The sequence below is a fragment of the Gorilla gorilla genome, chromosome 10 (assembly GCF_029281585.2).
Source record: "Gorilla gorilla gorilla isolate KB3781 chromosome 10, NHGRI_mGorGor1-v2.1_pri, whole genome shotgun sequence".
In the NCBI taxonomy this organism is placed as follows: domain Eukaryota; kingdom Metazoa; phylum Chordata; class Mammalia; order Primates; family Hominidae; genus Gorilla; species Gorilla gorilla.
In genome coordinates this window covers 115,659,012-115,685,786 of record NC_073234.2, presented here as the reverse complement: position 1 = coordinate 115,685,786, position 26,775 = coordinate 115,659,012, and the positions used below count along the sequence as shown (strand labels likewise).

General features: G+C 40.0%; 1 protein-coding gene across 1 annotated transcript; it reads left to right on the top strand.

Moving 5' to 3' along the window:
- Nucleotides 1-15: 15 nt before the first annotated feature.
- On the top strand, nt 16-25,924 carry DEPDC4 (DEP domain containing 4). Its single transcript, XM_063694233.1, is given in 11 exon segments — nt 16-181; nt 3,367-3,763; nt 4,870-5,015; nt 10,985-11,162; nt 13,495-13,656; nt 13,658-13,731; nt 14,668-14,810; nt 14,901-15,026; nt 18,222-18,300; nt 24,610-24,693; nt 25,336-25,924. Coding segments are annotated over 10 exon segments (1,500 nt in total). The 5' UTR covers nt 16-24; the 3' UTR covers nt 24,648-24,693; nt 25,336-25,924.
- The last annotated feature ends 851 nt before the right edge of the window (nt 25,925-26,775 follow it).

The window sequence follows — 26,775 nt, the reverse complement described above, 5'->3', positions numbered from 1 at the left end:
CCGGGTGTCAGGTGGGGCGGGGCTATGGTGCCAGGGGAGGAGTCAGCGCGCGAGCTTAGGGCGGTTCTTTTGACTCCGCCGTTCCGTAGACTTGTCAGTCAGAACGAGCTTCCGGGCCCAGGGTTGAACGGGCCAAGTTCCAGGAACCGTAGAGGTGGCTTCTGCCGGGAAAGGAGGACAGGTAGCCCTGTATATCCTAGCCAAATGTGCAGTGAAGGTGAAGGGGGCAGCTGAAGGGAGCAGGCGGCTGGGACTCTGTTCCTCATTGGTCCAGGGCCCCGCCCATATCCTAGCCCCGCCCCCTTCCTGCCCTCCCAGGCACTGGACTGGGGGACCCGGGACTGAGGCTTTTTAGGGGTTACTGCGGTGAAGTGCCCTTGGAGCGTGCAGGAAAGCATTTTTTCTCAAACTTTAATATACATACGAATCCCTAGGATCTTGTGAAAGTGCAAATTCTGATTGAGGAGTAGGGTCTGATAATCTGCGTTTCTAATACATGTCCAGATGGCACCAATGCTGCTGGTCCCTAGGCTACACTTACAGCAACAAGGGGTTAAAGTACTAGAGGGCAAATTCCTTGAGCTAGAGGAGTTATTTCTTTAATCTAGCCTACTTGTTTAATGAAGGTTAGAGAGGTAGACTGTCTATGGAAAACAGGCTGTACCGCTGTATCTTCCACCAACCCCGTCGAGTACCCTCCTGCCCACCTCCGCCCATCACTTTCTGGCCTCCCCTCCTCAGTCTCCGCTCTGCCCACAATGTCTGGGGATAAGATTTCTGGAGTGATTAGACGGGTAACTTCTGTTACAGAAGGAATTTGAGGGTGGTGGATTTTTATTTCTGTCATTTTATCGTAAACATATGTATAGTTGGGCATACTTTTGCGGTTATGCATAGTCGGAGAAGAGAGCTTAAGTTCTTGGATTCTACCCACTTCCCCCTGCAAATCTAGAAAAAACATTCTAGAAGTTCTAAGTTATTCCCTTATTCTTTAATTTTTTTAATTAATTTTAATTAAATTTAATTTTAATTAAAATTTTACTGGGGTACGGAAGAATGAAGAATGACTACGAACTATAGGTTTCTTTGTGGAATGATGCAATGGTCTGAAATTAGATAATAGTGATGGCTGCACAACTTTGTGAATGTACTAGAAACACTGAATTGTACACTTTAAAAGGGTGAATTTTATGGCATGTGAACTGTATCTCAGTAGTTTTTACTGTCTCCAGTTAGTTAAAAAATAAATTTATATGTGCCCATTATAACAAGTCAGAAACATAGAATAAAAAATGATGTTAACTTGACTGGGCTTAAATGAAAAACATATATTAAAAAATGAACATCCTCTTTCATCAGCCACCATTACAATCCTTCTTCCCCAAGGTTACTTGTTTGAAGTTTATTCTTCCAGATCTTTCTATTTATTTACATACATTCTTACGTAGGTTGGGAATTCATTTTTACCTAAGTAGGATAATAATATACAAGTTGTTCTGCTCAGCTCATTTTTAAAAAATTTTTGTTTTGGGTTTTTCTTTTTCCCTACTTAATGAGATCCTTGCACACTATAAACATAGCTCTACTTCATTCTTTCTAATGGCTGGCTACTATTCTATAGTAAGGGTATACCATAATTTATTTAACTGTTTTTTTCAGGTAATAGACTGTTTTTTTTCCCTTGCCCAGGCTGGAGTGCAATGGCGTGATCTCGGCTCACTGCAACCTCCACCTCCTGGTTCTAACAATTCTCCTGCCTCAGCTTCCCAAGTAGCTGGGATTACAGGCGCGTGACACCATGCCCAGCTAAATTTTTTTGTGTTGTATTTTTGGTAGAGATGGGGTTTCACTATGTTGGCCAGTGTGGTCTTGAACTCCTGACCTCCACCTGCCTCAGCCTCCCAAAGTGCTGGGATTACAGGTGTAAGCCACTGCGCCTGGCCAACTGTTTTTGTTTCTAATTGAGACAGGGTCTCACTCTGTTGCCCTGACTGGAGTGCAGTGGCAAGGTCACAGCTCACTGCAGCCTCGGCCTCCCTGGCCAAGTGATCCTCCCACCTCAGCCTCCTGAGCAGCTGGGACTATAGGAGCACGCCACCATGCCCCACTAATTTTTTGTATTTTTTATAGAGTCTCCCTGTGTTGCCCAAGCTAGTCTTGAAATCCTGAGTTCATGCGATCCTTCTGCTTCAGCCTCCCAAAGTGCTGGGATTACAGGCATGAGCCACTGAACCTGGCCAGTAGTAGACATTTTGATTGTTTTTAGGTTTTCATTATTTCTCAGCAATTTTTTTTTCTTTTTGCCCAGAGAAGTGGGATTTCTGTTATTTGGAGAGTAAGTTCAGCATGTGATAAGGCAATTTTTTTTTCATTATGCAATATGTCCATGTAAGATAAGGCACATCTTTATCTAAACCCCTTAATCGGGAGCAACAGTGGAAGCACTTTCTAGAGCCCAGTATCTCTACAATGTTTGGTAGTTTCACTTCATAATTTAGATAATTGGGTTATATTCAAGTATTCAACTCAAGTGGGTATGTGACCCTCTTTCATTTTTCAGCAAACTTTTTTTTTTTTTTTGAGACAGAGTCTTGCTCTGTCACCAAGGCTGGAGTGCAGTGGCACGATTTCAGCTCACTGCAACCTCCGTCTCCTGGGTTGAAGAGATTCTTCTGCCTCAGCCTCCCGAGTAACTGGGATTACAGGCGCATGCCACCACGCTCGGCTAATTTTTGTATTTTTAGTAGAGGTGGAGTCTCGTCATGTTGGCCAGGCTGGTCTCAAACTCCTGACCTCAGGTGATCTGCCTGCCTCGGCTTCCCAAAATGCTGGGATTACAGGTATGAGCCACTGTGCCTGGCCTCAGCAAACTTTTTAAACAGCTGGTTTAAACAATTAAAAAAATTGATTATTTAGTTCCTTGCCTTGATCTCCCTAATGAAGAACTTACCATTGTTCAAAAGGGCAAAAAGAAAAAAAGAAAAGGCAAAGAGTTTGGTGAAGCCACAACTCTGTAATAATCAATACTCAAGTGTATTTGCATTACTTTTAAATATGCCCTAAAATAACATTCTTGAAGATTCGGTATAACTAGTAGTTAACCATGTAATAAGGGTATATAAATTCATATAATAATGTATTTCACATCAGTAAAGCAAGTTCCTAGGTTTACTCTGTTTTTATTGGCAGACCCACATGGTGCAACTTAGTAAATATTCTATAGTTTATGTAAGATGTGAGATGACACGTAAGAAGGACATTAGCAGCAGATATGCCTTCAACAAGCATAAGGTTGTCAAAACTGAAAAATTTGCATATTTTTGTATAATCTAGATTTGTTAGAAATGTATATTTAATTTTTTTCAGGATGCTCTGGTCCTTTTCAAGCTACTCAGCTATGGGATGGTATTATTCACTCTCTTCAGGCCCAAGTGGAAATAAAAAGAAGGAGGCATCATTTACCAACATACAAAGACTGTTTCACTGGTTCTGATGCTGTCGATGTGGTCTTAAGTCATCTTATGCAAAACACGTGCCTAAGTAGCAATGACATCTCTCGTCTTAAAGGGGTTCATCTTTGCCAAGTTCTAATGAATCACAAAGTATTTGAACCAGTAGGAATGAAGAAGCTTTTCAAAAAAGAAAAGGAATTGGAATTTGAAGATTCCAACATTAGTCTCTACAGGTTTCTAGGCAATAAATCATCTTACAATTGTTGCAAAAGACAAAAGGATGCTGAGAATGAGTTCAATGAAACCTTGAGGTTAGTGTTACCTAAGATACTGTAATATATTTTATTTAGACCCTAGAAGAACTATCTTTATTGAGCTAAACTCGATTGTGTACTTTTTTCAGAAGCCAATTAAAAAAAAATCCATGTGAAAATTAATCCACTTATGCATTTTATCTAAAACTGGAATGATGCAATAGACTAGAATTAGATAATAGTGATGGCTGCACAACTTTGTGAATGTACTAGAAAGCACTGAGTTATACACTTTAAAAGGGTGACTTTTGGCCAGGTAGGGTGGCCCACGCTGAGGCAAGACGGACAGATCACTTGAGATCAGAAGTTCGAAACCAGCCTGGCCATTATAGCAAAACCTTGTTTCTACTAAAAATACAAAAATTAGCGGGATATGGTGGCAGGTGCCTGTATTCCTAGCTACTCAAGAGGCTGAGTGAGGCACAAGAATCGCTTGAGCTGGGGAGGTGGAGGTTGCAGTTAGCCAAGATTGTGCCACTGTACTCCAGCCAGGGCAACACAGCAAGAATCTGTCTCAAAAAAAAGTGAATTTTATGGGATGTGAATTATATCTCAGTAGTTTTTACTGTTTCCAATATAGCAGCATCTGCTGCTGTAACCAAAAATATATATTATTCCTTTTCCTTTACAACATTTTGTTTTCCTTAGAGCAAATACAGTTTTGTTTTCTGTTTTGCTTAGTTGTTGAAGACATTGTCACATAAATTTTTCAGAGTTTATAACAGGAAAAACTATGTCTTCTAAGGAATGGATATGCTCTCTAATTTTGAAAAATGACTTAGCCAGTGTACTAAAAGCCAAGGTTTTCTGGAAACTCGGAACAAAAATTTTCTATTCCATCATAACAACTATGTTAACCTTAGAATTAGCATGTATGCTTTTCTTCTTTATTTAGAATTCTAATTTGTCCTCTTTTGGTGATAGTCTATTAAATGAATTATTTGCATCTTTTATTATAAGCTGCCTGAAATCATTTTTGGAAATAGAGAATGTATGAATAAATTTTAATACATTAATTTAAATATATATTTGAAATTTTGGTTCTGTGTATAATGAAAAGAGTATTATTTTTATTTTAATATAAATGTATTACTTTTTAACAGACCAGGATATGAAATGATTTCAAATCCTCTAGCACAGGAGATTGGTGAGGAAAGAATTGAGGAATTTATTCATACAATAAATGGGAATCCAGCTTTATGTCCAAATATCACAGTTCAGAAACCTTTTCTCCGGCTTTCAAAAGAAGGTAATTTGTTTTCATTATTTTTTCAGAACATGGTAAGGAAGAACTAACTTCTTTTTAACAAGTTCGTATAAGCAGTTTCAAGGTCATGGCAAAATAGAGCAGAAAGTACAGTTCCCACATACCCATTGCTTCCACTCACACACAACCTTCCCCATTATCAACATCCTGCAACCAAGTGGTGCATTTGTTATAATCAATGAATCTACATTGATACATCATTTTCACCCAAAGCCCATAGTTTACATTAAGGCTCAGTCTTGGTGTTGTACATTCTATGGGTTTGTACAAATTTTTGATGACATATTATCTGTCATTATAGTATCACACAGAATAGTTTCACTGCCCTAAAAATTCTCTGTGCTTTACCTACTCATTCCTCCCTTCTCTCTAACCTTAGGCAACCACTAATATTTTTACTGTTTCCAAGAACTGACGTTTTAAATGTGATTTAAGTAGTGTATTAGTGTGTTGACTCCCTCCTTCTCTTCCCTGTAGGAGTTTCCTTCTACACAGCAATTACATCAGATAAGACAGGTGAGGCAATATACATCTAATAACACTTAATTCATTTTTTACAATGACTGTGACCAGATTAACTGGAGGTGCTATAGTCTGCACTGCAAGAGAAAACATACGGACTCACCACAGTCCTTAGTATTTGTACTGCAAGACCATCTTCTTATGAGCGTATCGTTTGTCCATTGTGTAAACTCCTCCCAAACATCTTCCTACTCTTTGCCTTTCTCAGAACAAACTAGCTAAACTACCTGTTGCACCACTCCTCTTTACTATTTACTTCATCTACTTGTGTTTTTCTCCTTAAAATGCCACTAATGGCAGATAAAAGAGCACCATAGCCAGGGCAGTTAGGAGAGATACATACAAAATTCATTAATGGCCCTTTACTCCATTTGGTCAAACCATGACAGAAGCAAGACTAGCAATGACTTGCGCACTGGAGGACTATGATTTATCAACAATAGTTAACATTGGCATGATAAAGGAAATACAGGGTGCCCAAAGAAAGGGTGTAGAATTGAGAAGAAGAACTAAAAGAGAACTCTTTTTTTTTTGAGACGGAGTCTCGCTCTGTTGCCCAGGCTGGAGTGCACTGGTGTGATCTTGGCTCACTCCAACCTCTGCCTCCCAGGTTCAAGTGATTCTCCTGCCTCAGCCTCCAGAGTAGCTGGGACTATAGGCACCCGCCACCACACCCGGCTAATTTTTGTATTTTTTAGTAGACACGGGGTTTTACCATGTTGGCCAGGCTGGTCTCGAACTCCTGACCTCAAGTGATCCACCCACCTTGGCCTCCCAAAGTGCTGGGATTACAGGCGTGAGCCTCCTTGGCTGGCCATTGAGACACAGTTTCACTCTTTCGCCCAGGCAGAAGTGCAGTGGTGTGATCTCAGCTCACTGCAAACTCTGCCTCCCAGGTTCAAGCAAGTCTTGTGCCCCGGCCTCCGGAGTAGTTGGAACTATAGGCGCGTGCCACCATGCCTGGCTAATTTTTTATTTATTTATTTTTTGTATTATTAGTAGAGATGAGGTTTTGCCATATTGGCCAAGCTGGTCTTGAACTCCTGACCTCAAGTTATCCACCCGCCTTGGCCTCCCAAAGTGCTGGGATTATAGGTGTGAGCCACCATGCCTGGCCGTAAGAGAACTCTGATGAAGACTAATATTTAAAGGGCAAGCAGGAGAGTCCCCCAGAAGTACAGTTTTTATCTAGTACAAATGAAAAAATAACTTTTCCCATTATTTTTTCTTGAGGTCATGACGTACCTCTAGAAATTTCTAACTAAAAGTGGATATGATTTATCAGTAAAGGCCAGGGCACGGTGGCTCACGCCTGTAATCCCAGCACTTTGGGAGGCCAAGGTGGGTGGATCACCTGAGGTCAGGAGTTCAAGACCAGCCTGGCCAACATGATGAAACCCCATCTCTACTAAAAATACAAAAATTAGCCAGGTGTCATGGTGCGTGCCTATAATCCCAGCTACTCTGGAGGCTGAGGCATGAGAATCACTTGAACCCGGGAGGCAGAGGTTGCAGTAAATGGAGATCGCGCCTTTGCACTCCAGCCTGGGCAACAAGAGCGAAACTCTGTCTCAAAAAAAAAAAAAAATTTATAGGTAATAATAAGAATAATTTCCGCTTATTTTGGACCTTTCTCTGTGCTAAGCAATTTGTTATGCATTTTATATTTATTATCCATGATTTTACAGTAGCCTGTAAAGTGAAGGGTAAAACTTGCGTTTTATAGTTAGGGAAACAGAATCAGAAGGATCACATTTAAAAAAAAAAAAAGACATAGGAGGGAATGAAAGCTGTCACTCTAATGTGGGTTTTTAAAAGTATTATCCTTACCCTTGTTTTATAGGCACATAATGTAACCATTCAAATAGCTGTTCTAGTTTTGTTACAAAAAAATAGCAGTTCCCCACCCTTTCATTCCTTCCTCCCCAGACACAGCCATTTACAACTGGTATCTCTAAATAGCATGCTTATATTGTTACTTTATGATTTTTCAGTTTTAGGCGCATCCATTAATTTTCTAAAAGGGAAAATGGGGATTTGTGTCTCTTTCCCTCCTTGTATCTATTTTACGAATACTTCCCTATGCCCACATCTTTTAATATAATTAGATTACTTTGATTAGAGCAATACAGTGTGTTTACATTATTTTGTACAAAAGAGCTATTCAGAGTTGAGGTATGTAATAAACCATCTGTTGTTATAACCAAAAATATATATTATTCCTTTTCCTTTACAACGTTTTGTTTTCCTTAGACCAAATACATTTTTGTTTTCTGTTTTGCTTGGTTTTTTACATTCATACACATTTTCACCTACAAACACTTCAACACTTATCCAGAGCACCTGCTGGCACGCTGAGGTGTATCAGGTATTTTTATCAATTTCATCTTCTTGGGGAAATCCCCTTCATAAGGTTTCTCATGTCTCAATCATGGACTGGCTGCCCTCTATACTTGGTGCATGGTTGTCATCCTGGTGTCTGCCTTTACCATGATCATGGAGATTACCTTTGCCTGATATATTGTAGATCTCCTATGTCCTGTCTTCTGTGCCTTTTCTTGTTTACTGCTGATTTTAGTGGCACACATTTTCTAGTAGTTGCCTGACAAAGGGTACATGGGATATATATATACATATTTTTTTGAGACAGATTTTTGCTCTGTCGCCCAGGCTGGAGTGCAGTGGTGCGATCTTGGCTCACTGCAATCTCTACCTCCTGGATTCAAGTGATTCTTGTGCCTCAGCCTCCCAAGTAGCTGGGATTACAGGCACACACCATGACACACAGCTAATTTTTATGTTTTTAGTAGAGTCATGGTTTCACCATGTTGGTCAGGCTGGTCTCGAACTTTTGGCCTCAAGCAATCTGACCACTGCAACCTCCCAAAGTGCTGAGATTACAGACGTGAACCACCGCGCCTGGCCTGAGATAATTTTTTTGTTTGTATTTCTGAAATTTTCTTTATTCTAGCCTCTTATTTGATTGACAGAACTCTAGGTGGAAATAATTTCTCAAATAATTTTAAAGGTATTTCCCCATTGCTTTCTAGCTTCTTGTGTTGGTGTTGCAAAGCCTTGGCTGTGATATGAAGGAAAGAAAAAAGACTAAAGCCTTTCTGATTAATGACACTTTGTATCTGATTTGTTCCCCATCTCCACCCCAAAACTTAAGAGTCTTCTCTTCGTCCCACACTTTCTGAAATTCTAAAGTAATACACTTAAGGTAAATCTATTTTTACTTACTGGGCTGTTGCAATCTAGAAATTTTTTTTTATTTCATTGGCGATTTTCCCCATTTCTCCCTAACTCTACCTTCTCTGTTCTAATTCCAATCTCTTATTAAGATATTGGACCTTCTTAACTAGTCCTCTAATTTGTATATATTTTTCTCTCTTATTGTTCATGTTTTTGGGATTTTTTTGTTTTACCTACTAGGAAGTATCTTCAAATGTATCCTCCAGTTTTCTTATTGATACCTAAAAACACTTTTCCTTTTTTTCTTCTTTTTTTACTTTTTCCTAAAATCACTTTCAAGTTCTCAGAATTTCCTTTCTTGTGGCATCCTGTTTTTGTTTTATAGTTGCTTGTTTTGGTTACTTTTATATCCCTGGCACTTAGAACAGGAGTTTGAGACCGCAGTGAGCTATGATCATGTTATGGCACTCCAGCCTGGATGACAGAGCAAGACTCTATCTATCTATCTATCTATCAATACATTTTAGAATTTCACATGAAATCTCCCATTTTTATACATTAATTTTCTTCAGAGTACTTTATAACCAAGCAAATCATGGCTGTGGGCCAAATTTAGTCCACAGGCCACTGGCTTGGGAGCTCTGCAAGAAACTTACTATAACTGTTGCTTTTGTAATTTTGTTAAATAAAAGGAAAACCAGGCTGGTCCAAATGCAATGGTGTGTACAACGAATTGATAACAACCAGTTAACAGATTTCCTTGTTCCTTCTCCAATTCCACTGCTTCACTTGACTAGCCTTAAAAAACAAAAAAATAGGTCGGGCACAGTGGCTCACGTCTGTAATCTCAGCACTTTGGGAGGCCAAGGCAGGCAGATGACCCGAGGTTGGGAATTCAAGACCAGCCAGACCAACATGGAGAAACCCTGCCTCTACTAAAAATGCAAAATTAGCTGGCCGTGGTGGCGCATGCCTGTAATCCCAGCTACTCGGTAGGCTGAGGCAGGAGAACCGCCTGAACCTGGGAGGCAGAGGCTGTGGTGTGCCACTGCACTCCAGCCTGGGCAACAAGAGCAAAACTCCATCTCAAAAATAATAAATAAATAAAAACAGGCTGGGCACAGTGGTTCACGCCTGTAATCCCAGCACTTTGAGAGGCCAAGGCGGGTGGATCACCTGAGGTCAGAAGTTTGAGACCAGCCTGGCCAACATGGTGAAACCCTGTCTCTACTAAAAATACAAAAATTAGTCCGGCAGGGTGGTGCACGCCTGTAGTCCCAGCTACTCTGGAGGCTGAGGCAGGAGAATCACTTCAGCGGGGAGATGGAGGTTGCAGTGAGCCGAGATTGCACCACTGCACTCCAGCCTGGGCAGAGTGACACTCTGTCTCAAAAAGTAAGTAAATAAATAAAAATAAAGGAAAAGCAAAGTATTATGATGATGGTTAGGGTGATGAAAAACTTAACAGGAACTTAACAGGAATGACTGGAAATCCGAGACAAAATTACCCTAATACTGTATTTTAGTTTAAAAGCAATGAACTGTCCTGGCGCAGTGACTCACGCCTGTAATCCCAGCACTTTGGGAGGCCGAGGCAGGCGGATCACTAGGTCAGGAGATCGAGACCATCGAGCTAACACGGTGAAACCCCGTCTCTACTAAAAACCGAAAAATTAGCCGGACGTGGTGGGCGCCTGTAGTCCCAGCTACTCAGGAGGCTGAGGCAGGAGAATGGCATGAACCTGGGAGGCGGAGCTTGCAGTGAGCTGAGATCTCGCCACTGCACTCGAGCCTGGGCAACAAAGCGAGACTCCATCTCAAAAAACAAACAAACAAACAAAAAACAATGAACCACAATTATCTATGTTGCTATAAATAGAAAGATAAATAATTAGTAATCTCATTCTCTCAGATGTGTAATATAAGTTATAAGCATGACTAGTAATTTTTTATATTTAGAATTAATGTTGGCCTTAAGAGCTAGATAATATATCTTTATAATCAGCATAACAGAAAATAAAATTAATATGGCTCATAACTCTGATGTTTAAGATCAATCTTGAAAAATTATAATATAACAAATGTAAATTATCTAAGCATTAAATTAACCCATTATACTACTACTGAACTAGTTTTGCTTTTGTATTATTTAGAAATAGAACGATTTATAATATTGGTTGAATGTGTATGTTTTATTTACCAATCTTGATCATTGCATTACTTTCCTTTTCAAGATGTTTGGAAAGAACAAACATTATTATGTCTTCTTCAATTGATTCACCTTCCATTCTTGGACAATATTTTGGAGCCTCCAGTTAAAACACAAAATCTTCAATTAAACAAAGAGGAAGATCTTGTTATTACTAACACTTGCCTAGACAAAGAACTTATTCCAAGCTTATGTCTACCTGAGTAAGTGACCATTTTTATTGTCAAATAATTTGTAAACAGTTTTTTTCACATATTTGCCCTTGGTATTTTAGGATGTGAGAAAATATTCATGTTATAAGCTTATACTATCTCTCTTTTATAAATTATCATTATGAATCCTCATTTGATCTAATAAAGCCATTGGTCATGACCTATAAGATCACTGGAGATCAGAGTGGTTTGGTTCATACGAATTCATTTGTATGTCAATCATCTTCTCCCCGCATCATCCAAAATTCTGTCATTTCCATTTTATTACCCTAAATAATGCAACCATCCCAGTTTCTACCAGCTTATTTAGCCGTGCCCTAAAAGAAACCATAGTCTAGAAGGGGGAGACATACATGAGAGAAAAAATTATAGTCTGAAAGATAAGCCCTATCATAAAATCGGCCTAATTTGTAGATAAGAGATTAAAGGAACCCTGAATGAGGCTCCTTTCCCTTTTACTCCCAATGCCAAGCTATTTCTCACTTCTGAATAAAGCAGCTGCTGGAAACTATAGTCATTAGACCTTGAGTACTGTTGGGATTCCAGCAGGGAGAACTGATATAGTGCTTCCTCCCATGTGAGCCAAACAAGAAAAGAAGATTAGACACCAAGGCTGAAGACCAGAAAACTTCAGATCTTGTGAAGAGGTTAGTGATCAGAGACCTCTGGACCCTCTTAGTCAACTATGGTCCTGTTTCTACATGACAGATTTCTCTTGTTCGCAGTAGGCCAAGAAAGACCCAAACAAAGGGCTGAGTCTTCCTGCCCTTGAGTCAGGGATAGTATAGGGACACCAGAAAAGAAACAGGACTTCTGCAGGTGCCTCTGCAGGAAACTCACAGCAGCCAGTCTGCCTTAGAAAGCTTCCAGGCAAAAAGGGCAGGTTATCTGTAAGAGAAAAGCAATCAAACTGTCATTAGTCTTTTCATCTGCAATACTAGGATCTAGAAGACAATGAATCACACATATTAGGCAAGATGTACTATTCATCTGTCAGGAGAAAAAAAGAGAAAAGAGGAAAGAAGGGCCAAAGGGCCTGTAATCCCAGCAACTTGGGAGGCTAAGCTGAGAATATTGCTTGAGGCCAGGAATTCAAGACCAGCATGGGCAACATAGTGAGACCCTGTCTCTCTAAAAAAAAATTTTAAAATTAGCTAGGCAAGACAGCACATGTCTATAGTCCCAGCTGCTCAAGAAGCTGAGGTGAAAGGATCACTTGAGCCCAGGAGTTGGAAGTTAGAGTGAGCTATGACTATGTCACTGCACTCTAGCTAGGTGACATAGCAAGACCCTCTGTCATATTTAAAAAAGAAGAAAGAGAGGGAAGGAGGGAGGGAGAAAGAAAGGAAGGAAAGGAGAGAGGGAGGGAGAGAGGAAGGAAAGAAAGATATTTGAGGATTTTGAAGAATTCAGTCCAGGCACAGGGGCCCACACCTATAATCCTAGCACTTTGGAAGCCCAAGGCAGATGGATCGCTTGAGTCCGGAAGTTTGAGACCAGCCTGAGCAACCATAGCAAAACCCCGTCTCTATGCAAAATACAAAAATTAGCCTGGCGTGATAGTGCAAGCCTATAGTCCCAGCTACTCGGGAGACTGAAGTGAGAGGACTGCTTGAGCCCAGGAGGCAGAGGTTGCAGTGAGCCGAGATCATGCCAGTGTACTCCAGCCTGGGCAACAGAGTAAGATGCTGCCTCAAAAAAAAAAAAAAAAAAAAAAAAAGTCAAAAAAAAGGGACATACCATTAAGGGAAATTACAATAAATACTAACCTATCTTGGCAAAACCTAGGGGTTGGGAGGGCAGCAGATATGGAAAAGGGAAAAATAAAGGCCTTCCAAAGGAGTCACCGGAGGGCAGGGGAGTGACAGGACCCTAAATTTCTTATCTTATTGGGGTGGGCAAATAAGAAAGGGAAAACAATGTGTGGTGGGTAAACAGTACATCCGGGTTGGGGAAATATTTGGTATCTTATTTTCAAATAATAATAGAACCATATGCATCTCATCGGAGCAGGAAAAGGGAGGGGAACTACTAACAAAATTAGATATAAATAATAAAAGGTTCATTAAAAATTATTTTAACTTCTTGAAAATAAAGGTCCATAGAGGTGTGGTGGTATTCAGTAAGGAATACAGCCATTCCCTCTCATATAGTCCTTCACTCATCCAGCGAAATATATTGAAATGCTTCTCCCAAAAAATAATTTCTTCTTTAGATTTATCTAGCTTAAATAAGCCAGATTTTATCATGTTTTATCAAATAGTGCTTTAGTTAAATGGAAATGTTAACCATTGCTTTATTTTGGTTTGCATATTCTCTCTAGGATCGATAACTGGCTTAATGCAGCAATTGAATGCTTGGAGTATTTCCCTGACCAGTTAATAGTTACAGTTAGTCAGCAGTTAATGCAAAACAGAAATGAAGAGACAAGATTGAACAGTCGGAAGAAGATACTCTTTGATGTCATAGCAAAATACTATGCTCAAGAGAGATTGCCTATTAACTGATGAGTATTTTGTTATTCATTCAGGAATTATTGAACTTTTAGATAAAACAGGATGTTTATATTTTAATTTTTGGTGTAATAAAACATTTTAAAATATACAAGTTGAAATAGAAAATTGTGTATATTATATGAGTATTACATTTTAATATTTTTCTTCTATGATGTCAAGGTACTTCAAGAAGTCTTGTTTTACTTCACTACTATTGCTTACCTTGTAAATTCTATCATCAAATGTAACTAATATAGTATAGTGCATAAATCTAAGGCAGTACATCACAGGGACATCGCAGGGACATTCTAAGAAACATGATATAGCCGGGAGCGATGGCTCACACCTGTAATCCCAGCACTTTGGGAGGCCAAGGCGGGTGAGTCACCTGAGGTCAGGAGTTCGAGACCAGCCTGGCCAACATGGTGAAACCCTGTCTCTACTAAAAATACAAAAAATTAGCCAGGTTTAGTGGCGGGCACCTGTAGTCCCAGCTACTCGGGAGGGTGAGGCAGGAGAATGGCGTGGGCTCAGGAGGCGGAGCTTGTAGTGAGCCGAGATCGCCACTGCACTCCAGCCTGGGCGACAGAGCAAGGCTCCATCTCAAAAAAAAAGAAAGAAACATATGTTATAGTATAAGGATTTAAGAACCGAGGTACCTAGAAATACTAACTTCTGAGTTATTAATTTGATGACCTTTTAGCAAAATAAAAATTGAGTGACATAATATGTCATTGTTTAGCTATGTAAGTGGCCATATAATTTCATGTTAAAAACAAAATACTGTTTGATAATGCTGGATATAGCTACATCGCATATTACATAGAATTATATAGATAATTTCCCATGTGTTTGAAATATTCCATAATAAAACATTTTAATTGTAGAAAAGAACCTGCAAACTAATACATTGTAGCATTTTAATTGACTACTAAGTAAATACTTACTATACTCTCCATTTTTCATCCTATGCTTTGTTTTCTTTGTAACCCATATAACAGAAAATGAGAAAAGAGCAGAAGCACTTGAAGCAATACAACTATATCTAAGATTGCTGTTGCTGAACATTAGAGAAAAATTATGATGGCTACTTATTTTTATGGCAATGGCATCAGAGCCCAATGCCTACAAGGTGCAAAAACAGGTGAAAAATTTTGCAATAAGTTTTACCATTTTTTTTGCTATTTTCTTCCCCAAAAACCATTTATGCTAATGTTAATCTTTCTGTTTACAGTATGATAATAAAACAGTGGTCCCGAAAACTCTTGCCAAATCAGTTTTGCAAGCCAAATCATTATTAAAAGTGCGGGCAGAACAACTGGTCTGGTTTCTACTGGAGTACCACTCTGAGCTCTTCAAGGTATCTGGCATTTTGCCTGGGCACATTTATTACTAAGCTACTTGTGTCAAGCAGAAAAGCAAATCATTCACTTAGTAAATAATTTACTAAGTACCTATAATGTGCAAAGTTTAAAGAAATGCTGACTCCCAACACCCACAAAAGAGAAGGAAGCAGACTTAAAACCGTTTTGTTGTCTGGGCACAGTGGCTCATACTTGTAATCCCAGCACTTTGGGAGACTGAGGCACGTGGATCACTAGAGCCCAGGAGTTTGAGACCAGCCTGGGCAACATAGCAAAACCCCATCTATACAGAAAAATAACAGGCCGGGCACAGTGGCTCATGCCTGTAATCCCAGCACTTTAGGAGGCCCAGGTGGGTGGACTCACCTGAGGTCAGGAGTTCGAGACCAGCCTGGCCAACATGGCAAAACCCCGTCTCTACTAAAAATACAAAAATTAGCCAGGTGTGGTGGCGCGTGCCTGTAATCCCAGCTACTCAGGAGGCTGAGGCAGGAGAATTGCTTGAACCTGGGAGGCGGAGGTTGCAGTGAACCAAGACTGCGCCACTGCACCCCAGCCTGGGCAACAGAACAAGACTCCGCCTCAAAAAAAAAAAAAAAATCCAGGTGTGGTGGCACACACCTGTGGTCCCAGCTACTAGGGAGGCTGAGGTGGGAGGGTCAGTTGAGCCCATGAGGTTGAGGCTGCAGTGAGCCGTGATCATGCCATTGCACTCCAGCCTGGGTGACAGAGCGAGACCCTGTCTCAAAACAAAACAAAACACTTAGGAGTAGCAGTAGCATTAGTAAAACATGGTCATATTCCTATTTTGAAACGTTTTTGAAATAGATTTTTTTTTTAGCCTCACTATTATATTTTAGTACCAGACAATAGTATGAATACTTTTAATGGTGTTATTTCTCCAAAGCCTCTATAAAGAATTCTCTTCCTTCTGTTTTCTGGCTTAAAAATGTGTCTAGCTGGGCACAGTGATACATGCCTTTAACCTCAGCTACTCTGGAGGCTGGGGTGGGATGACTTGAGCCCAGGAGTTTGCAACTATCCTGGGCAACATTGCAAGACCCCATTTTATTTTTAAAAATTTTTTTGTCTCATGTCATAATGCAACATATTGATCCAAACTTTGTAACAGTTCTGTGACCTTAACTGAACTTTTTTTTCCACTATTTACAAGAAAAAGGTGGTACTAAGTATATACAATGGAGGCAGTCCCCATTAACATTAAACATTAAAAAATGTTTCATTCATGAATTTTGAATGAAACATATTTTAAAAGGTCATTTATAAGTCAATTGTTAGGTATTCTACACCTAGTTTTTCATCCAAATAAATAAATAACAGATGGTAGTAAGGGCCCAGGTTATGTAAATGTTTTATGCTACAGTCACTAAAGTAAAATTCTCATATGTAGTTTACCTGCTAAAATCGGTCCCAGATTTCAACTAGCAATTTAGAAAGAACACTTCTCTCCTCTCTCCTCTTCCGTACTACTCAGCCTCTCTCTGTTTTCTTCTTTCTCACTCTACCCCCTCCTCTACATAAATGAATCTGCCTCTTTCCTACACATGGTACAGACATTAGGAAGGATTTTTTTCATCTTTCTACCTCCCGCTTCATGTTCAAACTAGCAGTGTCATAAGGAAACATACTGGTTCAAGCCAGGTGCAGTGGCTCATGCTTGTAATCCCAGCATTTTGGGAGGCCAAGGCAGGTGGATCACTGGAAGTCAGGAGTTCGAGACCAGCCTGGCCAACATGGTGAAACCCAGTCTCTACTAAAAATACAAAAAAATTAGCCAGGCGTGGTGGTGGGCATCTGTAATCCCAGCTACTTGGGAGGCAGAGGCAGGAGAATCGCTTGAACCCAGGAGGCGGAGGCTGCAGTGAGCCAAGATCGCACCACTGCACTCCAGCCTAGGCGACAGCACAAGACTCCATCTAAAAAAACAGAAACATACTGGTTCAAATTTTGTACCAGGCCACAAATGGAGAAAAGGAACTTGACATGGGCTGGAGGAAGTGGGGATATGGGAATCAGGAAGCAGGGAGAAGGGCCCTGATGGTTGGTTTCTAGAGATTAGAGGCTGATGTATTTCAGGGAGGCTGAGATGGGGATATTTATGTTAGGGGCTCTCGAACATGCCACGCTTTTTCCTGTTACAGGGCTGTCCGTGTGCTGTCTACCTTTGGCCACTGCTTTCACTCTGGCCTCTTTCTCTGCTTTGTTTTCATAGTGGCACTTATCGCTACCTGAGATTATATGTATTATGTATTTGCCTATTTTTTTTTTTGTTGTTAAATTGTCTTTCTCTCCTATGAGAATATAACTTCCCATAAATTCAGGAACTTGATCTACTCATTCATCACCTGTAACAGTACCTGGCACATAACAATCACTCACTCAATTTTTATTGAATGACAGAATGAAGTAAAGGGGACAGCGTCATGGCTGGAAAGTGGCAGGACAAGTAGAAGCTAATGAAAAGGTAGCCTGCGAGCCAGGATGAAGGAGCTATCTAGACATGAGCTTTGGGATTGGTAGGGCTAGGGCATGCCCTCTGTAACAGTATTAGTCAATGGATTATTTCTCCAGATACATGTAGTAGTCTGGGATTACCTTTGGTATAGCCAAATTAGAAAAGGAATGTATACCTATTTTGTTTAGGGGTTTTTGTTGTTATTATTAGAGACGGGATCTCGCTGTGTTGCCCAGACTGGTCTTGAACTTCTGGACTCAAGCGATCCTCCCATTTCACCCTCCCAAAGTACTGGGATTACAGGTGTGAGCCACCATGCCTGGCCTATTTGCCTATTTTAGGATAATAATTTTAATGTATTTTAGGGCTACTATTTACATATAGACTGTGTAATTACAATGTAATGTTATTTGAATAAATGCTGTAATTAAAGTACAAATAATTTTTATTGTTATAGGAGAACATTTCACTAATGGTGGGTTAACTAATTTTAAATATAGTACATACATGAAAGCAGAAAATAAGATTTTAAGAGTGCTAAAAAAATTTCAAGAATTTATAATTCAGAGGCCTTCTACCACCCACCCTTTCCACTCATCTACAATCCTCTCCATCTACTCATTGGTCAAAAATATTGAGATGTTTTTCTTTCTATGTTGAAATGCTGGCTAGAAAAAAATCATATTAAATATTTGAAAATACCTGTTTTGTGTAGACACCAGTTACTTTATTGGATCTGGTTAGTAAGAAACTTAAGAAGCTTCTACATAGAGAAGATGCAGATGCCATATCAGGTATGGATTCCAGCTTGTTCCTCCTTTATTGTTAAGTGACTGTTGTGACCAAATGAGTTGGGAAGGCATCAAAGATGAGTATGTAATAAATATATGTAAAATGTTGTAAAAAGTGGTTACAGGAAGGTTATTTTTTAGTATCTCCAGGGCAAGTTCTTCTCTAGTTCTTTTTTGAAACCCTTTATTTACCTTTTCTACTAAGAAGGCAGGAACCTTCTGTCTCTCACTGCTGCTCCCAATTCTCACCTCCCCTTCAATTATCACCCACGTGCCTGCTTCTTTTCTCTTGTGCTCTCTGTTGTGTCTTCTGACTCTCTCAGATTCTTTTTCTTGTTTTTCATCCTCTCTCCCTTGCCTGCTTCTTTTCTAGGGGAAGGATCAAATTTTATAGAGGAGTAGCCTGGCCCCCAGTTGAATAGACTCCATGATTCTTTTCATTCAGTGTCTTTAGGCTACTGATCTTATTCTTTAACTTATAATTGTTTAAAACTATAACGTATTTTTAATCCAAGTTTACTAAGATTGTCATGCAGGAAACAAAATAGCCTAATAGATATATCTGTAAGTGCCAGCACCAAATTGTCTGGGCAAGTCATTTAACCCCTTTTTGCCTCAGTTTCCTCAACTGCGAAATGGGAATGATAATATCTATTTCTTTGTGCAGTAAAATATTTAATATTTATGCTATTAATAGGATATTAAATATTCTATTAATATATAATGCTGGTTGTAATTAATTATGATTAATATATCTGAATTAATATGACATTAGCTGACACATATACTGAGCCCTACTATGTGTCAGAAACTGTGTTGAAGATTAACATAGACTTATGAAATTATTTAATCTTCACAATAATCTGTGTCAGTATATTAATATTATTATTATTTGATTTTATAGGGGAGGTAGCTGAAGCTTAGAGAGGTTGTATAGCTTGGTGAACTAGAAAGATCGGTGACTTTTTTTTCTTTAAAAAGATGTTTCAAGGGTTGTGGCAGGGGAAAAATGATCCAAAGGCATTATTAATTGTTGGAAAGAACATTTACAGAGGAGGGCATAAGTGTACTTGCTTGAATTGCTTGGAATTTCTCAGCTAATAGATGCTATTTTCTCTCATTCTCTTCTTTGAATACAGAGTATATGGCAACAAGTATGTTGCCACATGCATCCTATTTGGTGTAATTAAACAATGATACTAATGAAGTATTCTGAAACTAGTACTTAGAATCTTTTGGATTAATTTAATCTTATCTGGCTAATTTCAAAGCAAACATTAATTGGCTGCCGTTACTGCATTATCTTTTCACATTCAACTTTTCATTATTTTTGACTTTTGAGGAAAATAGAAGGATTGTCAGCATTTTACTCTTGATTTCTATTCAACAATATATGCTAGGTTGGGTGCCGTGGCTCATGCCTGTAATCCCAGCACTTTGAGAGGCCGAGGCGGGCAGATCACCTGAGGTTATGACTTCGAGACCAGCCTGGCCAATGTGGTAAAACTCCATCTCTACTAAAAATACCAAAAGTAGCCAGGTGTGGTGGTGCATGCCTGTAATCCAAGCTACTTGGGAGGCTGAGGCAGAATCACTTGAACCCAGGAGGCGGAGGTTGCAGTGAGCCAAGATTGTGCCACTGCGCTCCAGCCTGGGTGACAGAGCAAGACTCTGTCTCAAAAAAAAAAAAAAAACAAATACACTAAGGGGAGATTATAAATATAAGTGTTTTGCACAATGCCATGTGCTACAAGCACTTGGAAAGTAAAGAGTTTTCTGATAATATTTTTCCCTAAATAGCTTACCTATTTTATCTCTTCTTGAAGCTTATCTCTTACTCAGTAAAACTGTCAGAGTATATCAGTAAACAACTTTAAATTTTTTAATTGCCTCCATGCTTTGTGTTGTATGCTTTTTTCTCTGTAACTTACTTGAAATTTATTTTCTTTGCTTTTCTTTTTTTTTGAGACAGAGTCTCACTCTGTCGCCCAGGCTGGAGTGCAGTGGTGCGATCTCGGCTCACTGCAACCTCCGCCTCCTGGGTTCAAGTGATTCTCCTGCCTCAGCCTCCCAAGTAGCTGGGAATACAGGCAAGCACCACCACGCCCAGCTAATTTTTATATTTTTAGGTAGAGACAGGGTTTCCTCATGTTGGCCAGGCTGGTCTCGAACTCCTGACCTCAAGTGATCCGCCTGCCTTGGCCTTCCAAAGTGCTGGGATTACAGGCATGAGCCACTGTGCCTGGCCTGATTACTTGAAATTCATGAGTATTGATTTAAAATGCTTCTGACAGCCAGGATTTGTCTGTCCATCTATTCATTCAGTTATTCACTTAACATTTTTTGAATCTGTATAGTTGTGCCAGAATTTGTATAAGCACCACAAAATGCAAAGATGTATAAGATAATGCCCCTGCTCGCAATAAGCTCACATTCTAACATTCAAAGTGACTAGCACATAGTAGATGTTCAATAAACATTTGTTGACTAAATTCAGTGAAAGAGTTGATGAATGAGAGACAGCCATATCAATGAATCATAAAAATCTGACAGAGATATGTTCAAGCCAGAGGAGATTATGGAAGCTTGGAGGAGGATTACCTGACCACCTAGTCTGAGGGAATCAAAGCTTGTAGAAGAGATAACGCATAATAGGAGTCTTAAAGAATAGGAGCTTAAAGAATTAGAACAGTGTGAGCAAAAATAGGTAAGCACTAGAAACAGCAGTCAGGCATAAGGCAAAACAAAATGAAACAAAAATGACAACAACAACAAAAAAAAACCCAGGCGTGGTGGCATATGCCTGTGGTCCTAGCTGCTTGGGAGGCAGATGTGGGAGGATTGCTTGAGCTCAGTAGGTCAAGGCTGCAGTGAGCGTTGATCATGCCACTGAACTCAGCTTGGGTGACAGAGTGAGATTCTGTCTCAGAAAACCAAAAAAATTTAAAAATAAAAATAAAATAAGAAACTGCTGCCAAGGAGATAGCAGAAATTGAAACTAGAGAGATTGATAGGTATCATCTTACGAAGGGCCATATTTAGCTACCAAGTCTCTAGGCAGTTGGAAAGGCATTAAAAATTATTTTTAAGGAAGTGATACGACCAGATTTGTATTTTAGATAAAGAGTGCTGGCAGCAGTGTAGAGAATGGATTGACCTGGAGGACTGGAAGCAGTCCTGGTTGGGAGACTACTATGACAACACAGTGAGAAATTATATAGGCCTGTACAATGCACAGGCATGAGGGATGAAGAAGAAGGAACAGTTTGAGAAATATTTAGGAGGTAAAATTGGCAACAATTGATTTCACTTGTGGGTTAGGAAGAACAGTGACTCGGCGGGATGCAGTGGCTCATGCCTGTAATCCCAGCACTGGGAGGCCGAAGCAGGCAGATCACTTGAGGTCAGGAGTTTGAGACCAGCCTGGGCAATATGGTGAAACCCTGTCTCTACTAAAAATACAAAAATTAGCCCGGCATGGTGGTGGGTGCTTGTAATCCCAGCTAGTTGGAAGGCTGAGGCATGAGAATTGCTTGAACCCGGGAGGTGGGGGTTGCATTGAGCCGAGATCTCGCCACTACGCTCCAGCCTGGGGGATAGAGCGAGACCCTGTCTCCAAAAACAGAAAAGTGACTCAAATATGAATCTCAGGTTTCCAGGTGGGGTGACTACCACCGTATTTAGGGGAACGATAGAGTCTGTTTGGGGCTTTTGATTTAAAATAAGGATGGGGCCAGGCGCGGTGGCTCACACCTGTAATCCCAGCACTTTGGGAGGCCAAGGCAGGCGGATCACAAGGTCAGGAGTTCGAGACCAGCCTGGCCAACATAGTGAAACCCCATCTCTACTAAAAATACAAAAATTAGCTGGGGATGGTGGTGCACACCTGTAGTCCCAGCTAGTCAGGAGGCTGAGGCAGGAGACTCGCCTGAACCCGGGAGGCGGAGGTTGTGGTGAGCTGAGATTGCGCCACTGCACTCCAGTCTGGGCAACAGAGTGAGACTCCATCTCAAAAAATAAATAAAATAAATAAATAAATAAAATAAGCATGGGACGTTGTGGTTGAGATTTTCAGCAGGGCAACTAGATGTACAATTTGGAAGTTCAGAGGAGAGATAGGAGCTAAAAATAAATATCTGGGTTGGGTGCAGTGGCTCACACCTGCAATCCCAGCACTTTGGGAGGCTGAGGCAGGAGGATTGCTTGAGCCCAGGAGTTCAAGAGCAGCCGAGGCAACATAGTGAGAACCCATCCCTACAAAAATAGAAATAAAAAACTAGCCAGGTAAAATATAAAAAATTATTCAGCAGGATGAGGCAGGAGGATCGCTGCAGGAGGTCCAGGCTGCAGTAAGCCATGATCAACATCACTGCACTACAGCTGGGGTGACAGAGCAAGACCCTGTCTCAAACATAAAATAGGCCAGACACTGTGGCTCATGACTGTAATCCCAGCACTTTGGGAGGCCGAGGCAGGTGGATCACAAGGTCAGGAGATTGATACCGTCCTGGCTAACACAGTGAAACCCTGTCTCTACTAAAAATACAAAAAAATTAGCCTGGCCTGGTGGCGGGTGCCTGTAGTCCCAGCCACTCGGGGGGCTGAGGCAGGAGACTGGCGTGAACCTAGGAGGCAGAGCTTGCAGTGAGCCGAGATGGCGCCACTGCATTCCAGCCTGGGCGACAGAGAGAGACTCTGTCTCAAAACAAACAAACAAACAAACAAAAAAACCATAAAATAAAATTGTATTTTATTGTATTTTGTGTATATATATATATATATATAGAGAGAGAGAGAGAGAGAGAGAGAGAGGGAGACACCTCTGCCTGTGCTAAGTAAAGGTTCAAGGATAAAACTTTGACATCAATAGTCAAGGGGTGAGTAAAGAGGAACCTATGAATGAGAGAAAAATATGTTAGGAAGGGAATGAGAAGAAGTCATGCCCATGAAGCCAAAGAAATATAACATTTTAGGATGGAGGGTTCCATGTATTGGAAGATCAGAACGGCCACTGGATATGTGGAGCCAATTAGAGCTATCTTAATCACTTGAGAGGCAAAATCCAGGTTGCAGTGGGATAAGAAGGGTAGAATGGGTAGAGAAACGAAGAGTGGATATATGATGAGAAGGGGAAGAGAGGAACTGGGCAATAACCAGAGCAGTGCAAGGTCAAGGGAGAGATTTTAGCATACTGATCTGCTGAGAGGAAGGCATCAGAAGAAAGGGGGTGTTGAAAAAAAGAGATGCTGGTGGAGGCAGGCCCTGGAGGAGGCAGGAGGTAATTAGTTTGAGGGCATAGGATCAAGGGTTTTCCTGGAACAGGAGGAGGGATTTTAGAGTAAAGGTGAGCGTATATGGATGTAAATAAATGTGTAGTGCCAAGGGTAGGAAGTTGAGGGATACTATTAAGTAATGAATCCATTTTCCTTGATAAAGTAGGAGGAGACCATATTGTCTGAGGGTTTACAGGGGGAGCACTGAATGGATGACATGAGAAGAAGGGAATAGTTTGAAATAGATGGTTAGGGGAGTTGAGAAAGTTTAAGTACAGGGATTGATGCATAATTCTGAGCACCACATAAAGCAGGAGATTCTAAATTTTAGTGGTACCGATTAGACGGTATTTTTTTTCAACACTTACAGTACCCCCCTTTTATCTGTGGTTTCACGTTCCACAGTTAGAAAATAGGTGAGTACGGTACAATAAGATATTTTAAGAAAGAGAGACCACATTCACATAACTTTTACTCTAATATATTGTTATAATTGCTCTATTTTATTATTGGTTATTGCTGTTAATCTCTTATGATGCCTAATTAATAAATTAAACTTTAATATAGGTATGTATATATAGGAAAAAACATAGTACATATAGGATTTGGTACCACCTGCAGTTGGATGCACCCACTGGGGAATGTAGCCTCTGGGAATAAGGGTGAATTACTGTATTTCCTTGAACGTTGGAGTGGACACAGTAGATTAGAGCATTGATTAAGAGCTGGGATTTTGCTTTGTCGCGCATTGCAGAAGGATAGGTGTGCAAGAGAATTAAGGACACATATTGATGAAGCAGTGGTTCAAGTGTTCAGATATGTGATGGACTCAGGATGGCAAAGAAGAAATGCTAGCAGTATGCTAAAACTGGCACATCAAGGTTTCATGTTCTGAGACTGAAGAAAGTTGACAGAGAGCCAAAGGCAGCATAGCATAGTGATGAAGACACCAAGCCCCAGTAATGGACAACCCTGGGTTCAGATCCTAACTCAGCTACTTTCTAGCCATGTGGTCAAGCTTTATTTCTTTACCTTTAAGGTATGGCTGAAAATAATAGCTACACATCTACAGCTTAGGATACTGGAGATTTAATGAGAAAAAGTACCAAAAGGTTGACACATGGTAAGCATTCATTGTAAGATATTATTATTATTTGAAAAATGTAGATTCTGAGTAGAGAGTTGAGTATAGGAGCGTAAGTTTTCAGAGGCAGTGTAATTCCAGGCTATTTCCATAGGTGTGTCCTATTATAGTGAAGATAGGCAAAAAAAAAAAAAAAAAAAAAAAAAGCCCTCATAGTAATGGTCTTCAGGGTTTCAGACATTAACTCTGAGAACTGCTTTGGTGAGTGTGGAGGCTATGGTGGCTTCCTCTGTAAATCAGCATAGGTTGACTGTACATGCTAAGACAGCTCACAGAGCAGTGTGAAAAAGCAGTGCTATAGAATTCAGACATTCTTTGTTCATGTTTTGAACGTGCCTTTAACTTATTGGCCATGTCACTTAAATTTTTTATGTATTTCTCTTGAAACTGGAATACTAGTTTCTTGCTTCTCTTGCTTCTAGTTATTTTAGAGATCAAATAATGTATGTAAAATAAAATCATGTATGTTTTGCTAAAGTAAAAGCACTTTTGAAAGAAACTGTGGAACAAAGAAAGCCTAGGCATAGGTAACATACCATAAGACCAGTTTGGATAAGTACAGTTTAGTTGGTTTTTTAACTTGCTTTTCCAGTGGTACTTTTCTTTTTTTTTTTTTTCCAGGCTTTACATTTTGCCAACCCTTGACATACAAGGAGTTTGAAAAGCAGAAGGGAAGGACAATTCAGTATCTACACCAGTTGGCTCTTGAGATTAATAGTAACCCCAGCATTTCTCTGAAACGAAAAAAGAAAATAATTAAGGAATTTCAAAAACACCATCCAGAAGCTTTGAATTAACATTTCTGATACAAGAAACTACAATTTGTAAATATAAACAATTCTCTGGTGGTTTTCTCAAATTGCCATACTTACACTTCAGAGAAAGCATAATCTCAAAGGATTTTAAGTGTTTTATTTTTTATTTTTATTTTGTAGAGACAGGGGTCCTATTATGTTGCCCAGGCTGGTCTCAAACTCCTGGCCTCAAGTCATCCTCCTGCCTTGGCCTCTTAAAGTGCTGGGAATATAGGCATGAGTCACTGTACTTGGCCATTATTTTATTTTTATAAAATATTACTTTTAATTTAATCATGCTTAAAATATGTTAAGGAAGTTTTTAACTTTAAGAAGGAATACAAGTTAGCCTTCATGTTTGCTGATTCACTTAATTATGCTGCTAAAATCACTTAATAAATGTGCTGCTATTATTAGGGATCTAGTACAGTTAATTTCCTTTTTTTTCCACAGGAAAGGAGCTTTTCATACACAAGCTCTCTGAAGAAAGCATGCATTTTCCTTAGTATATGATTATTTTCAAGCAACCCCCTTAACCTGCTGTAACTTAAATAACTGTGAATCATTGAAATAGGGAAAGATGCATAAAGTAGTTGTTTTGTTTTGTTTTGTATTTTTTGAAATGGAGTCTTGCTCTGTCCCAGGCTGGAGTGCAGTGGCACCATCTCACCTCACTGCAACCTCTGCCTCCTGGATTCAAGCAATTCTCCCTGCCTCAGCCTCCCGAGTAGCTGGGATTATAGGTACCTGCCACTACGCCCAGCTAATTTTTGTAGTTTTAGTAGAGACAGTGTTTCGCCATATTGGCCATGCTAGTCTTGAACTCCTGACCTCAGGTGATCTGCCCGCCTCAGCCTCCCAAGGTGCTGGGATTACAGGCGTGAGCCACCACACCCGGCCACATGAAGTAGATTTAAAAGGCCACAAATTTAAAATTCGTAAACATCAAAACTGTGATTTCTCTCTCTAATTCTTCTTCAGTCCATATTTTATGGTTATCTTCTTTCCTTCTCATTCTTTCTCTGCTCCTTCCTTTTCTTTCTTCTTTCTCTCTCTCTTTCCAGCTCTTTCACTTTTTTCTTGCCTGCTTCTCTCTTTCTTTGTTTTAAATTGGTTAGTTCACTCTATGGCATCATTCCCTAATGTAGCAGAGGTTACAGATTCAATACCTATGGGAAGTTTTACACAGAAAAATTCTTATGGGCCAACCTTGGTGGCCCATGCCTGTAGTCCCGGCACTTTGGGAGGCCAGGGAGAGGGGATTGCT